Here is a 15,848-nt window from a genome sequence, read left to right on the forward strand (position 1 = left end):
TTCCTCCATTATTTGCCTTTTATCTTATTTGCGATTTAATGCCAGCGTGACCTCCGATCTTCCCTTTTATGTTTCCAAATCATATTTCTTCAATGTACCTTTGACTTGATTGCGGCCTTGCTTTTTTCCCGGCGCAAAACCACCCCGAACCCGGAGCCCGTTTCCGTCCTCCCCGTGCGCTCTGGCGCATAAAAGCACCAGCGCGCACGCCAACTTGGCGCGCGGTTGCCTGGCTTCGCCATGGACGCGATGCTCCCCTTCTTTGCGCTTTCCCGTCGCCGTCGGAACCCCAACGCCCGGCTCCGCGTTGGCTGCCGGGCTTGTGAGTCGAGCGAGCCGGGGACTCTAACCGGGGAAAGGCTTCCTCCTCCCTCTTTTCCCTTTGCGCGCGCGCGCGGGGGAGGCTCCTTCCCCGGTCGCCACTTTCGCTTTCGCAGCGCGCCTAACCGGAGAGGGACCCTCCTGCGCCGGCGGCTGGTTGTGTGCGCTGCAAGGCCCTTTCTTCTCTTTCTCCTCCTCCTCCTCCTCCTAATCCTTCTCTCCTTCCTTCTCTCCTTCCTTCCCCACGTGCAGGCGGCGGCGGCGGCGGCCGGGACGGCGCCATGGCCGGGCTGGAGCTCCTCTACCACTCGGTCTCCCCGGACATCTCCAGCCCGCAGGACGCCTTGATCTGCTACCTGCACTGGAAGCTCATCACGCAAGGCTTCCGCTGCCTCGGCGCCGGCGACGAGGTGAGAGCAGAAGGGAAGGAGGGTTGCCAACGCTCTCCCCCCCTCTCGGCGCCTCTGCCCAATTGCGTCGCGGAGAAGGGGGCGCGAGGTCGTCTTGGGTAGCTGCGTCGAGGCGGCAGGCTGCGGGAAGGGCAGGGGTTAATGCTGGCGCTGCTTACCAGGCTGGAAAAATGGGGGGGGGGTTGCCAACGCTTGCCCCCCCCTCTCTGTTCTTCTGTCCAGCTGCGTAATCGTGCCAGGGGGCGTGATCTCTTCTGGGTAGCTGCGTAGTGGCGGCCTCCCCTTTGGCAGGCTGTGAAAAGGGCGAAGGAGTAGGCAACGTTTTTCAGCAGGGGGCCGGTCCACTGTCCCTCAGACCTTGTGGGGGGCCGGACTATATTTAGGGGAGGGGGGAATGAACAAATTGCTATGCCCCACAAATCACCCAGAGATGCAGCCCTGTTCAGGGAAGTTTTTAATGCGGGACATTTTAATGTATTTTTAACCTTTGTTGGAAGCCGTCCAGAGTGGCTGGGGAGACCCAGCCAGATGGGCGGGGTACAAATAATAAATTATTATTGTTATATTATTATTTTAAATAAAAGCACACATTCTACTCATGTAAAAACACACCGATTCCCAGACCATCTGCAGGCCAGATTTAGAAGGCGACTAGGCTGGATCCAGCCCCTGGGCCTTATGTTGCCTAATCATGGAGTAGGCTGTCTCCTCTTTACTTCCTGGGGCAAAAAGGGAGAGGGGTTGCCAACTCCTTCCTCATCTTTGGACGCCTCAGGCCAGCTGCATCACAGGGCCTCCCAGGCTAGTGAGAAGCAGTGGCCGCCAGCATAGCAGGATGTGGAATTTGTATAATAATAATAATAATAATAATAATAATAATTTATTATTTATACCCCGCCCATCTGGCTGGGCTTCCCCAGCCACTCTGGGCGGCTTCCAACAAAATATTAAAATACAGTAATACATCGAACATTAAAAGCTTCCCTAAACAGGGTTGCCTTCAGATGTCTTCTAAAAGTCTGGTAGTTGTTGTTCTCTTTGACATCTGGTGGGAGGGCGTTCCACAGGGCGGGTGCCTCCACTGAGAAGGCCCTCTGCCTGGTTCCCTGTAACTTGGCTTCTCGCAGCAAGAGAAGGCCCTTGGCGCTGGACCTCAGTGTCCAGGCAGAACGATGGGGGTGGAGATGTTCCTTCAGGTATACTGGGGTGAGGCCGTTTAGGGCTTTCAAGGTCAGCACCAACACTTTGAATTGTGCTCGGAAATGTACTGGGAGCCAATGTAGGTCTTTCAAGACCGGTGTTATACGGTCTCAGCGGCCACTTCCAGTCACCAGTCTAGCTGCTGCATTCTGGATTAATTGTAGTTTCTGGGTCACCTTCAAAGGTAGCCCCACGTAGAGCGCATTGCAGTAGTCCAAGCGGGAGATAACCAGAGCATGTACCACTCTGGCCAGACAGTCTGCGGGCAGGGAGGGTCTCAGCCTGCATACCAGATGGAGCTGGTAGACAGCTGCCCTGGGACACAGAATCTTACATGTTGTGCCTTTCCCCATAACTCTTTGACATCTGGTGGGAGGTGGTGCGCTCTCCTTCCTTGGCGGTTTTTAAGCAGAGGTTCGATGGCCATCTGTCACACGTGATCTAGTTGAGGTTCTGCATTGCAGAGGGTTGGACTAGATGACCTGCTGGATCCCTTCAATTCTATGATTCTGTTTTAATTTTGGCTTCCTATTCCCGTTCTATTATCTATCTCTCTCTTTTAAGGGTGTGGCAACCAGAACTGTAGGCAGGTGCTTGCTTTGGTTTTAATTTTTTTAAAATATAATTTTTATTAAATTTTAACTTTAAACAATAAACAATAATTTCAAATACTCGTCTACAACTCTCATTCCCTACCGCTCTGGCGAGCTTATGACTTCCCTCCATCACGCCAACAGGCTTTCCCTTTTCAAATGTGCAGGTGAAACTCAAAAAATTAGAATATCATGGAAAAGTTCATTTATTTCAATAATTCAACTTAAAAGGTGAAAAAACTAATATATGAGATGGACTCATGACATGCAAAGCGAAATATGGCAAAGCCTTTGTTATAATTGTGATGATTATGGCGTACAGCTGATGAAAGCCCCAAATTAACAATCTCAGAAAATTAGAATATTGTGAAAAGGTGCAGTAGCTACTCAATCCATAACACCTGCAATGGGTTCCTGAGCCTTTAAACGGTCTCTCAGTTAATAGCTCCACAGGTGATATCCACTATGGTGTTTTCCTCTCCAACAGGTTTTTATTCCTTTCCCAAACCTCATACATATCACATGATTTGTAAAACCTCTATGTACTTTGACTTTATCATGCCCAAGATAAGAATGCCAATGCTTTGGTTTTAATTTTTATTGATCTCTGTATTGTAAAAACTACCCAGAGAACTTGGCTGGATATATAGCTTGCAAATGCCGTTCTTCCTGCACATGTTGTTGTTGTTGTTTGTTTACCTGCCCTTCCCCCTAAGGTCCTATGGCGCATTGCAGCATTAAAATGTCAGAATTGCTTGTGTATATTTATTTGTATGACCTACCTTATTTTTATGATTGCATGCTGTTTTGAACTGTTTTTAATATTGTGACCTGCCCTGGGACCTTAGGGGGAAGGGCGAGTTGTTGTTGTTGTTTATTACAATGATAAGGAGCCAATCCAGTTTCCCTGGGAAGGGAGTTTGAGTCTGGAAGCTGCCACCACTGAGAAGGTCCTTTCCAGGCCATGTTTAAGGACTGGTACCAGACTCAAGAAAGTGCTTGTACTCTTCCTCCTCCCTCCCCAACCCATTTTCCTTTCATGTCGTCTCTTTAACCTGTGAGTCCGCTGGTAAGGAATGGAGGCTTTAAAAAAAAAAATAAGCCCCCCTGGGTGCCTTTTCAGCTGAAGAGGAAGGTAAAAATGCTTTAAGTAGCTAGAATAGTGCCCAAAGTCCACCCAAGTGCACCTTCCATCAGAGGTCAAAGAGATGCAGTCCAGTGAATTTTAAAAAGTTTCACCTGTCTCTTCCGGGGTGTCATTGCACAGCCAGGCGCCAACGAGAGGAAGTCTGAGATGCTGCCTGCCGGGTGGAACGCAGACAGCGACCTGTTCACCCTCCGCTACAGGATGAAGGACGATTCCCGTGACCTACTGCTGAAGGGGATCATGATGGACGGCAGCATCATCCTCAATGCCATGGTGAGGCGGCTCTGCAGGCAGCTGATAGATAATAATAATAATTATAATTTATTATTTATACCCCACCCATCTGGCTGGGTTTCCCAAGCCACTCTGGGTGGCTTCTAACAGAAAACTAAAATACAATAACCTATTAAACAGTAAAAGCTTCCCTAAACAGGGCTGCCTTCAGATGTCTTCTAAAAGTCTGGTAGTTACTTTTCTCTTTGACATCTGGTGGGAGGGTGTTCCACAGGGCGGGCGCCACCACCAGAAGGCCCTCGGCGCTGGACCTCAGTGTTCTGGTAGAATGATGGAGGTGGAGATGCTCCTTCATGTATACAGGACCGAGGCCATTTAGGGCTTTAAAGGTCAGCACCAATACTTTGAATTGTGCTCGGAAACGTACTGGGAGCCAGTGTAGGTCTTTCAAGACCGGTGTTATATGGTCTCAGCGGCCGCTCCCAGTCACCAGTCTAGTTGCTGCATTCTGGATTAGTTGTAGTTTCCAGGTCACCTTCAAAGGTAGCCCCACGTAGAGCGCATTGCAGTAGTCCAAGCGGGAGATAACTAGAGCATGCACCACTCTGGCCAGACAGTCCGCGGGCAGGTAGGGTCTCAGCCTGCGTACCTGGTGGAGCTATTAAACATGGACATGGACATGGGAAGCTGCCTTTTGTAGTCTGCTGGGCCCATCCGGCCCAGTATTGTTTCCACTGGCTGGCAGCAGCTGTCCAGGATTTCAAGCCCTGCTTAGAGTTGGTGCCCTTGGGTCCTTCTGCATGCAAGGAAGATGCTCTGATCATGACCTGCAGCTCTTTTCCAGCAGCATAAAGGTCTTTGCTAGAGCACGAGACTCTTCATCTCAAGGTCAGGGGTTCGAGCCCCACGTTGGGCACAAAATATTCCTGCACTGCAGGGAGTTGGACTTTCCTGTTTGGTTCAATTGTACTTATTTAATTTGAGCACTGGAATCCATTTTCAGTGCTTGGGATCAAACCTGCCGTAGGAGGATAATTGGAGAAGAGTGCCTCTGACCATGCACAGAGCGAGATTCCTTCCCAGCTCCTTTAATCAGATGCAAGGCGGTACAGCTTTCAGGAGGGAGATCTTCCTTGCTGCCGCCCCCCCCCCCCTCAATAGGGGGTGGGTTCATACTCCTCCCGCTTTTCCACCTCCATCCTTCCCAAACTCAGCTCTGTCTCTTTTCTGTTTTCCCTCCAGGATCCCAAGTTACAGAAAGTGACAGCTTTGACCTTGAAAGTGTCCGACTTCGTCGACCCGGAACACCTGGCTGATTTTGACAAGTAATTGCAGCTCTTTGTAAAGGTCTTGGGTGCATTCGGAAGAAGAGTGATGTCTGTTTGCAAAGGGGCCCTTGGGTGGGGGGAGACATGCGTGGCCTTTCCACAGCTGTGGGAACATAAGCCGAGAACCCCCAGCCACATCAGACATGCACGGGGAAAATGAATCATTTTATGTTCAATAGTGGGCAAGCCAAACACACATGTATATTTTTCGCTCCATAAGACGCACCTGACCATAAGACTCACCTAGTTGTTTAGAGGAGGAAAACAGGGGGGGGGGGAATATGCTGAACAAAACAGTGGATGTATGATTTTTGTGGTTCATGTTGTGGCCACAGAGATGTGATTTGACTGTGAGTTTGGGGTAGCCCAGTGCAAAAATCCTGAGGATCCATGTGGATCCGTGCTTTGTAACCATTTTTTTTGTTCCATTGCGGCCCCACGAAACAGTGGATGTGTGATTTTTTTTGGTGCAGGCTGTAGCCATGGACATGCTATGTGATCTGATGGTGAATTTGGGGTGACCCAATGTAAAAATCCCGAGGATCCATGTGGACCCGTGCTTTGTAACCATGTTTTTGCGCCATTGCGCCATCCACGAAACAGTGTATGCGTGATTTTTTCGGGTGCATGCTGTAGCCATAGACATGCTATGTGATCTGATGGTGAATTTGGGGTGACCCAATGCAAAAATCCTGAGGATCCGTGGGCTTTTACCCCCCTCCCAGGCAGCCTCCTTTATCGCTAGTCTCCCGATCGCTTGCCGATCAGCTGTTTCCTTTCAACACCCCCTCCCTCTTTCAAAAAAAAAAAAAAAGCATGATCTGCTTTTTGCCCCTGGGCAATTCGGCTCCAGGGACCACGCATTCGCTCCATAAGACACACAGACATCTCCCCTCACTTTTTAGGAAGAAAAAAGTGCGTCTTATGGGGTGAAAAATGTGGTACATCATTTTATTTGCCTGTTGTCTTTCCATAGTTCAAACCATGCTCAAAGGCAGCTTGCAACATGGAAAAGTACACCATTGCAAACAAAACAAAAGGAGGAATAAACCTAGAGTTGGAAGGGACCTGAGGGTCATCTAGTCCAACCCCCTGCCGTGCAGGAATCTCAGTTTGAGCAGGAATCTCAACATCAAAAAGCACACGGCCAAATTAGACATTTTCCCACTGATGGATTTATGAATTATATCCCACCTTTTCTCCAAGGAGCTCAAGGTGGAATGCACTGTTCTCCCCCCTCCTCATTCCATCCCCCTAAGAACCCTGTGAGGTAGGCCAGGCTGAGAGGAGCAACCGGCCAGGCTTTTTGAGAAGACATTTAGTGACTGAGCCTGAAACCTCTTGAGGGCTTGTTCTCTGCCAACAGTTAGATACCTTAGATAGCCCTTTTTTAAACAAACATAATGGGGTCCAGTATACTCTAAATAGTCTTTTTTGTTGTAGAATTATTATTATTATCATCATCATCATCATCATCATTATTATTATTATTATTTATTTTATTTATACCCCGCCCATCTGGCTGGGTTTCCCCAGCCACTCTGGACGGCTTCCAACAAAAGATTAAAAATACATTAAACCATCAGTCATTAAAAGCCTCCCTAAACAGGGCTGCCTTCAGATGTTTTCTAAAAGTCTGGTAGTTGTTTTTCTCTTTGACATCTGGTGGGAGGGTGTTCCACAGGGCGGGTGCCACTACCGAGAAGGCCCTCTGCAAGAAAGACTATGAGGAGAATTATTAGTTAATGGTAATTAAGAGTAATAGAGAAACTAAGAAATGCAGAATAAGTGATAAAGAACGGGAAATCATCAGAGGTGTTGACAGAAGTCTTAATTATTATATAAGATAAGAAGTTATGTTATATGATTGTTGGAATTGATACGTAAAAAAAACCAATAAATATATATATATATATATATATATATATATATATATGCTTTCGTAGATTTTCACGGGTACAGGAATGCAGGTTTTGGTGTCCTCGGGTGTCTTCCCGTGTAAAAGTTGGGGTGTCTAGGCGACGTTTCGACGAGGTCTCACTCGTCATCTTCAGGCTGGTGCTTTCGGCTTCTTGTTACTGGAACAGAGCAGGATCTCAGTGTTTGAGTTCCTATAAATACTGTTGAGGAGGTGTGGTGTATAGCCTCCAATGTTCTGGGCAGAGAGGAAGTTCCCAGGCTAGTGTGCCTTTTCTTCTTTTGTTCCTTAATTGCTTGAGGGATATCTTGAGTGATTTCTTGAGTGATATCCTGAGTACCACTTAGGTGGGTCATTAGGTGTGGATTAGTTGCTAAAGCCTTTGTGTCTTGACCTCTTGAACTTTGTGAAGAGTTTTTCTGAGAAGATGGCTGTACTGCATTTAGTTGTGCTCTGGCTTGGCTTCGTGTATAGGGGCGAGCTGTGGTTTTGTGGCCTGTGCCAGCCAGATCTGTGTAGGGATTGCAGGGGGGTGCAGCATCCGGAGGTGCCACCATGGTTTGGCTACTGGATGGTGTCTGTAATTTATCTGTGGAGAGGGTCTGGGTTTGGGTCTGGTGTGGTTGATTGGTGATGGCGTTCTGTGTGCCTCTGGATCTGGTGTCAGTTTTTGTGGGGAGGGCTAATTTTTGTGGGGAGCGCTTGCCAGACATCTGGAAATTAGCCCTCCCCACAAAAACTGACACCAGATCCAGAGGCACACAGAACGCCATCACCAATCAACCACACCAGACCCAAACCCAGACCCTCTCCACAGATAAATTACAGACACCATCCAGTAGCCAAACCATGGTGGCACCTCCGGATGCTGCACCCCCCTGCAATCCCTACACAGATCTGGCTGGCACAGGCCACAAAACCACAGCTCGCCCCTATACACGAAGCCAAGCCAGAGCACAACTAAATGCAGTACAGCCATCTTCTCAGAAAAACTCTTCACAAAGTTCAAGAGGTCAAGACACAAAGGCTTTAGCAACTAATCCACACCTAATGACCCACCTAAGTGGTACTCAGGATATCACTCAAGAAATCACTCAAGATATCCCTCAAGCAATTAAGGAACAAAAGAAGAAAAGGCACACTAGCCTGGGAACTTCCTCTCTGCCCAGAACATTGGAGGCTATACACCACACCTCCTCAACAGTATTTATAGGAACTCAAACACTGAGATCCTGCTCTGTTCCAGTAACAAGAAGCCGAAAGCACCAGCCTGAAGATGACGAGTGAGACCTCGTCGAAACGTCGCCTAGACACCCCAACTATTACACGGGAAGACACCCGAGGACACCAAAACCTGCATATATATATATATATATATATATATATATATATATATATATATATATATATGAACGATGGGGGTGGAGACGCTCCTTCGGGTATACTGGGCCAAGGCCATTTAGGGCTTTAAGGTCAGCGCCAAGACTTAGAATTGTGCTCGGAAACGTACTAGTGTGAGCCTCAATTTAAGGTGCAGAGGCACCCTTGTTACAGCAGTTAAAACAGTTTCCCACTGTGTGGTCGAAACGGAGATCTCTAATTCTGTCTGCCTTCTCTCCCGCCTCAGAGTGTACCGGAACACAGAGGAGCTGCAGGCACAGGTCACGGCCCACATCGTCTCTCCCTTCGAGGCGGCCAAAGAGAGGAGCGTGGCCAAGGAGGAGCCCCGGCGTGAGCGCAACCCGTCTCCTCCCAACCCTCCCGACCACGACCCGCTGTGGATCCCGCCTCGCCATCCCCACGGCAGCCGGCAGCCCAACTGGTAAAGCCCCTTGTAATGCGGCAGAGAGTGGGGAGGGACTGGCTTTGGTCCAGAGGTTGCCCCAGGGATGCTCCTAGCATAGCTGTCAACATTTTCCTTTTTTAAAGGGAAATTCCCTTATTCCGAATAGGATTCCTCGCAAGAAAAGGGGAAAGTTGGCAGCTGTGGCTCCTAGGTTCACATGTGCAAGGCTGGATCCTAGCGCTGAGCTGAGCGTTGCTTAGATTTCCTTGTCTTCTCTCTTTTTTTAAAAAAAATGCATTTTATTTATTTGTTAACATTCTTATATTACATCGGTAAACGTTGTCATATGACATTAGAGGACTTACTATAATATAATTTCCAACACGTATACATAAATTATATATGAATTTTATATACCTAGAAAGAAAATGAAAGAAAAAAAAGAAAGAAAAAAGAGAAAAAACAAAAACAAATCTCCCCCCCCAAAAAATCATATACATATCAACACACTAGACTTCTTGCCTTTCCTGTTGTATATTCCTTTTTTGTCAAATGAATGTACTCTTATTGTATATTTCTTTACATATTATCTAATATGTTCCTATATCAATATGTACTCTAGTCTTATTTCTCAATTCAGTCTCACTCCAACGTCAATCAAATGCTAGCATAGATAGTGAACCTTTACAGTGGTACCTCGGGTTAGATACGCTTCAGGTTACAGACACTTCAGGTCACAGACTCCGCTAACCCAGAAATAGTGCTTCAGCTTAAGAACTTTGCTTCAGGATGAGAACAGAAATCGTGCTCTGGCGGCGCGGCGGCAGTGGGAGGCCCCATTAGCTAAAGTGGTGCTTCAGGTTAAGAACAGTTTCAGGTTAAGAACGGACCTCCAGAATGAATTAAGTACTTAACCAGAGGTACCACTGTACTGTATTTTTGAACATATGTTTTATATCTATCCAACTTTTCCATAAATTTTTGTTTGGAATTGCCTCTCAGGGTATTGGTTAACTGCGCCATTTCAGCAAATTCTTGTAGCTTGTAACGCCAATCCGTTATTGTCGGGGCTTCTTCTTCCACCCCTTTGCCACCAAATTCTGAGCTTCGGCCGTTGCATATAAGAATACCTCCCTAAAGGCCTTCGGGATGTCCCTGCCAACAGTGCTTCACAGAAATGCCTCTGGTCTTTTTAAAAAAGTTATTCCAAACATATCCTTGTCTTCTCTGATCTAATCCTGACAAGACAGAAGTACTGTTTTGGGGGGACAGGGGGCGGGCAGGTGTGGAGGACTCCCTGGTCCTGAATGGGGTAACTGTGGCCCTGAAGGACCAGGTGCGCAGCCTGGGAGTCATTTTGGACTCACAGCTGTCCATGGAGGTGCAGGTCAATTCTGTGTCCAGGGCAGCTGTCTACCAGCTCCATCTGGTATGCAGGATGAGACCCTCCCTGCCTGCGGACTGTCTTGCCAGAGTGGTGCATGCTCTGGTTATCTCCCGCTTGGACTACTGCAATGCGCTCTATGTGGGGCTACCTTTGAAGGTGACCCGGAAACTACAACTAATCCAGAATGTGGCAGCTAGACTGGTGACTGGGAGCAGCCGCCGGTACCACATAACACCGGTCCTGAGAGATCTGCATTGGTTCCCAGTACGTTTCCGAGCACAATTCAAAGTGTTGGCGCTGACCTTTAAAGCCCTAAACGGCCTTGGCCCAGTAGACCTGAAGTAGCATCTCCACCCCCATCGTTCTGCCCGGACACTGAGGTCCAGCGCCAAGGGCCTTCTGGCAGTTCCCTCATTGCGAGAAGTGAGGTTACAGGGAACGAGACAGAGGGCCTTCTCGGTAGTGGCGCCTGCCCTGTGGAACGCCCTCCCACCAGATGTGAAGGAAATAAGCAGCTATTCTATCTTTAAAAGACATCTGAAGGCAGCCCTGTTAGGGAAGTTTTTAATATTTAATGCTGTATTGTTTTTAACATTTGATTGGGAGCTGCCCAGAGTGGCTGGGGAAACTCAGCCAGATGGGCGGGGTATAAATAAATTATTATTATTATTATTATTATTATTATTATTATTATTATTATTCTCGGCCGAGAGTGAAAACACCATTTCCGTTTCAGGCCAGACCCCATGGGGCCCTTCGCCGTTGGAGGAGAAGACCTGAACCCCTTTGGGTAAGTCAGTCCCCTTTACCTGAAAGGCTGTTTTTTAAATAAAATAAAATAAGAAATTTACAGCTCATGTTCCCCCATGGATCTTCTTCAATCTCCCCAAATTCTTCTTGCTCAGGAGCCGGAGCGGTGGGATGATCATGGATCCGCTGCGTTCAGGGTTTCCAAATCCCATTCTCGACCCATCTTCAGGACTCCCCAACAGGCTGCCTCCAGGATCCGTGCCTCCCGGTGCCAGATTCGACCCCTTTGGACCCCCTGGGGCAAACCGGAGTGGGTAAGTAGGGGGGCAAGTTTGCTGGGGGGATGGGACTGGGACGGACACCAGCCTAGAATTTTAGCGTTGAAAACGTTGCTGCATTCGAGACATTTTCATGCCAGGGGCAGGAAATCAAAACAGCTGCTCCCTTTTCACTAATTGAACCAATAATTAATTCAACCCGTACCCAGCGGAAACAATAGCATCCTGCCATCTGCAGGAGCTGCAGAGATTTAGCTACGTTTTAAGAATGGGGCCTGCTTTTCAGGGTTGCCGTAGTTCAGGCTCAGTGCATCTGCTTGGAATGCAGAATGCTTCTGGTTCGATTCCTGGCATCTCCAGGCAGGGAAGGGAAGGACACTCTCTCTCTCTATATATATATATATATATATATAAAATAAAATTTGTTCCTGCATGTGAAACTGAAAATGCAAAAATAATCTCCCTCTCTCTTCTCTCTTCTCTCTCAATATATATACACACAGAGAGACACACACAGAGAGAGAGAGAGTTTATTTTAGCATTTTCAATTTTACATGCAATAACAATAAAATAAAACATCATAATAATAATAATCTCCCCAGCCACTCTGGGCGGCTTCCAACAAGGGTGAAAAATACATTAAAATGTCACACATTAAAAACTTCCCTGAACGCCTTCAGGTGTCTTCTAAAAGTCAGATGGTTGTTCTCCTTGATATCTGTTGGAAGGGTGTTCCACAGGGTGGGTGCCACTACTGAGAAGGCCCTCTGCCTGGTTTCCTGTAGCTTTACTTCTCGCAGTGAGGGAACCTCCAGAAGCCCCTCGGAGCTGGACCTCAGCGTCTTGTGGGGGCCAGACTACATTTTGAGAGGGAATGGACGAATTCCTGTGCCCCACAAATAACCCAGAGATGCATTTAAAATAAAAACACACATTCTACTCATGTAAAAACACACTGATTCCTGGACTGTCTGCGGGCCAGATTGCGAAGGCGATTGGGCCGGATCCAGCCCCCGGGCCTTAGTTTGCCTACCCATTCTGTAGACGGAATGGGTAGCATTTTATTCTTGCTCACCCTAGAACAGGCATAGGCAAACTCTGGCCCTCCAGATGTTTGGGACTACAATTCCCACCATCCTCAGCTAACGGGACCAGTGGTCAGGGATGATGGGACTTGTAGTCCCAAACACTTGGAGGGCCGGAGTTTGCCTACCCATGCGCTGGAATATGGGGAGTGATGGTTGATGCTCTTTGTTCACCTTCCAGGCCAAACCCTGACCACCTGCCACCGCCCAACTACGACGACATGTTCATGTGAGGACTGCTGAGGAGCTGCTCCCCTCGGGTTGATCGGCACTCATCTCTGACCCCCCAGGTGTTTGGGGCACGGGCTTCCGTCTGCAAGCAGGCTGCCACCCTGTCTCCTGCTTTGATTTCCCACCACATAAACCGGAAGAGGAAGGCGTGTGCATAGAAATGTGTATATGTATATATATTTTTCCCCCTCTCTCTCTTCTCCTGCTGCCCCAAACTCTTTAGGCTGACTTCCCCGTCGCCCTAAAACAGCAGGCGCCCGTGAAAACGGACTGCCGTGCTCTTAACATCTGCTGGGGGGCTGGTTTTCAAAGGATGCACAAGGGCCAGGGAGGAATTGTCCCCTTCCAAAACCTGGGTGTGCCCAGCAACCCAGTTGGCCACTGGTGTTTTCTGACGTCAATCATAGAAGGGGCAGGTAGGGAAGAGTTGGACCAATCGAAAGCCCGGCCTCCACAAAGCCTCCGCCCTCCCCACCTTGTCACTCAAAACAAGCTCCAACTTAAAAACCCCTTTTTTCCTTGAAAGGCCATTTCCCACCCCCTATTTTCCTAGCTTCTGATGAAACCAGCTGGCTACCTGGCAAGTCAAAAAAAACCCCCACAAAAAAGGCTTCTTCTTTTCCCAGGTGGCACACTTGAGTTGGCACAGAGCGGGCTGGTAAGACGCTGAAATAGCAGCAGGGTGAGTGGGTGTTAGTGGCAGGCAAATTGAGTTGGCTCCTTGGTCTGGGCAGAGCCGTTTATAAACAGTGTTTTGCCGCTGGCATCCCTGTCTTGTGATGATGTGTTTTGCTTTAGAGGGTATCTCTTGCATGCTGGCTCGAGAACAGGCTTCCCAAACTGGAATTCCCTCCAGAGGTCTAGGACTACAATCCCCATCAGGCTCAGTTTGTGGGGGGGGGGAGACAGCTGGGTCCCCAGAACTGCCTCTGAAAGCACAGTTAACTGTGGTTCCCCTTCTCCCGTTGCCACACACACACAGCCGTCCCCAGCAAAGTAGGCCCAGATCAACCCATTTGTGTTGCATGCAAGGACGTGGACTTCCTTTGCGGGCTCTGTGCCTTTTGAACTGCAGGCTGGCAGCAGAAATTCAACAGGTGAAGTTTCCTCCTTTTATACCCATGCTAAGGAACAGCATCCCTCTCCTCGCTCGGCTGCTGTTAAGGGAACAGATCCATTAAAAATAAAACAATAATATTGGATAGCGTACATGCAAAAAAAGGTCAGTTGTTTCTGTCTCTTGTGGACTTGGATTCTGTTCCCCTTAAGTACAAAAGGGCTTTTTATGCTGCCTGGCTTCTGTTTTGGCTTCTCTGGGGACTAGGGCTTGAAGTGGAGGCAAACATATTCTACCCTCTCTATTCAGGGTAGAGAACTGGCCAGCCAACACTGCAGGGCTGTATGGAAAAGGCTTGCCCCCCCCCCCCCTCTCTCTCTTTGGCCAGAAATGGCGTTCTCTGCCTTATCTTCCAGGCACTGCCAAACAGCGTTTCTTGCGGAAGGGGAACCTGTGACCCTCCGGTCATCTGATTCCCATCAGCCCTGAGCATCGGCCATGCTACCTGCAAGGGCTGATGGGAGTCCGTCAGTATCCGTAGAGCATCAGCCTCTCTGTCTCTGATGCGGCTGAAAGATTTAGCAGTATACTCTGCCTTAGAGCAAGTTCCCGCAATCGTATTCAAGCATGGTGGTCACAGTGGCCTTCGAGTTAGCTTTGTGTGTGTGTGAGAGAGAGAGGACAGTTTTCTTCCTCTAGTTGGCGAATTTCTATTATTCCGCCCCGTCCATCCCTGCAAAGAAGGGGGCACTGCTGTGATTTTTCAGGTCAGCTGATATTATCGGATTGTTTTTTCCTGCAAGGCTTGCAGCCGCCACAAGATGGCTTTAAATAAAAAATTGAAATTGAAATTGCTGATTCTCTGAGCGGTGCAGTTGCTTTGCTCTTCACCACGCCACCGGGAGGTCTTGGGAACCCCCTGCCACCAGAGATGGGAATATTTCTGCTTCGAGCAGTTACCATACCAGCCAGGGGGCTGTTTGGGTGTGGACTGGCAGCACATGACTTCTGAAAGCCACCTAAGCTCTTAATAAGCACAGGGAGTAAACCTGGAGTGTTCATTTCCCCTTGGGGCATTTCAGTGGCTTTGAGACTTCCAAACTGCTGCATTTTCTACTTGCTTGAGAACAAAAAGCGGATGGGCCCTGCTCCGCAGGGACTTAGTCTCTACAGACAGGCTGTGATTTGATATAATCAGGACTGTGTGTGTTGTCATAGGGGTGACCTGAGTAGGTGTGTTGCAAGTTAACCCCTTTAAACTAATAATAAAAGTTCATGCTCTTTCACGCGGTGGTGGTTGATTCTTTGGGGTACGGCACTCAGACGACTACCATAGATCCATAGTACAGCCCCCTGAAATGCAGGAATCACAGCTGGGTTGTGTGGAGGTGCACTCTCTGTGTCACCAGGACTTAAATGCTGGCGAGAAGCACAATGTCAAAAGTATAATGCATGTTCTTGCTGGAGAGAATAGGCTTCTAAACCCTAGTCTGTGCTTTCCCCCCAAAGCCCCATGAGGAAGGTATTGGGTTAAAGGGGGGAAAAAATCAAATAGCTGAATCAAAAGCTAAGGCAATGGATAATAAACCATTAGGCCAGCCCCCACCATAAGGTAAAGGTAAAGGGACCCCTGACCATTAGGTCCAGTCGTGGCCGACTCTGGGGTTGTGGCGCTCATCTCGCTTTACTGGCCGAGGGAGCCGGCGTACAGCTTCCAGGTCATGTGGCCAACATGACTAAGCCGCTTCTGGAGAACCAGAGCAGCGCACGGAAATGCCGTTTACCTTCCCGCCAGAGTGGTACTTATTTATCTACTTGCACTTTGACGTGCTTTCAAACTGCTAGGTTGGCAGGAGCGGGGACCGAGCAATGGGAACTCACCCCATCGCAGGGATTCGAACTGCCGACCTTCTGATTGGCAAGTCCTAGTCTCTGTGGTTTAACCCACAGCACCCCCTGCGTCCCTTCGCCCCCACCATACTGGACTACAACTCCCAGCCAGCATGACCAATACCCAAGGATGATGGGATATGTAGTCAGCCTTTGTTCCTAGTGTAAAAGCAGACTCGCAAAATAAACTCCAGAACTGTATTTGTCTGCCTCTGGTCCATTTTGCCAGCTGA

General features: G+C 48.5%; 1 protein-coding gene across 1 annotated transcript; it reads left to right on the forward strand.

Annotated features, from left to right (window-relative positions):
• Positions 1-371: 371 nt before the first annotated feature.
• PSMF1 (proteasome inhibitor subunit 1) lies at positions 372-15,261 on the forward strand. The gene is made up of 7 exons (XM_028735526.2): positions 372-731; positions 3,792-3,944; positions 5,148-5,230; positions 8,779-8,973; positions 11,061-11,114; positions 11,230-11,388; positions 12,619-15,261. Exons 1-7 carry the CDS (start codon positions 603-605, stop codon positions 12,668-12,670), a joined length of 825 nt encoding a protein of 274 aa, XP_028591359.2. The 5' UTR covers positions 372-602; the 3' UTR covers positions 12,671-15,261.
• Positions 15,262-15,848: the final 587 nt, after the last annotated feature.

This window comes from Podarcis muralis, chromosome 5, assembly GCF_964188315.1.
Source record: "Podarcis muralis chromosome 5, rPodMur119.hap1.1, whole genome shotgun sequence".
Lineage (NCBI taxonomy): Eukaryota > Metazoa > Chordata > Lepidosauria > Squamata > Lacertidae > Podarcis > Podarcis muralis.

Bases quoted from the DNA above. Each gene is read 5' to 3' on its own strand.
- PSMF1 (XM_028735526.2), top strand. From the start codon at position 603: ATGGCCGGGCTGGAGCTCCTCTACCACTCGGTCTCCCCGGACATCTCC. The intron at 5,231-8,778 runs GTAATTGCAGCT...CTCCCGCCTCAG, and splicing joins CACCTGGCTGATTTTGACAA to AGTGTACCGGAACACAGAGG. The intron at 11,115-11,229 runs GTAAGTCAGTCC...CTTCTTGCTCAG, and splicing joins GAAGACCTGAACCCCTTTGG to GAGCCGGAGCGGTGGGATGA.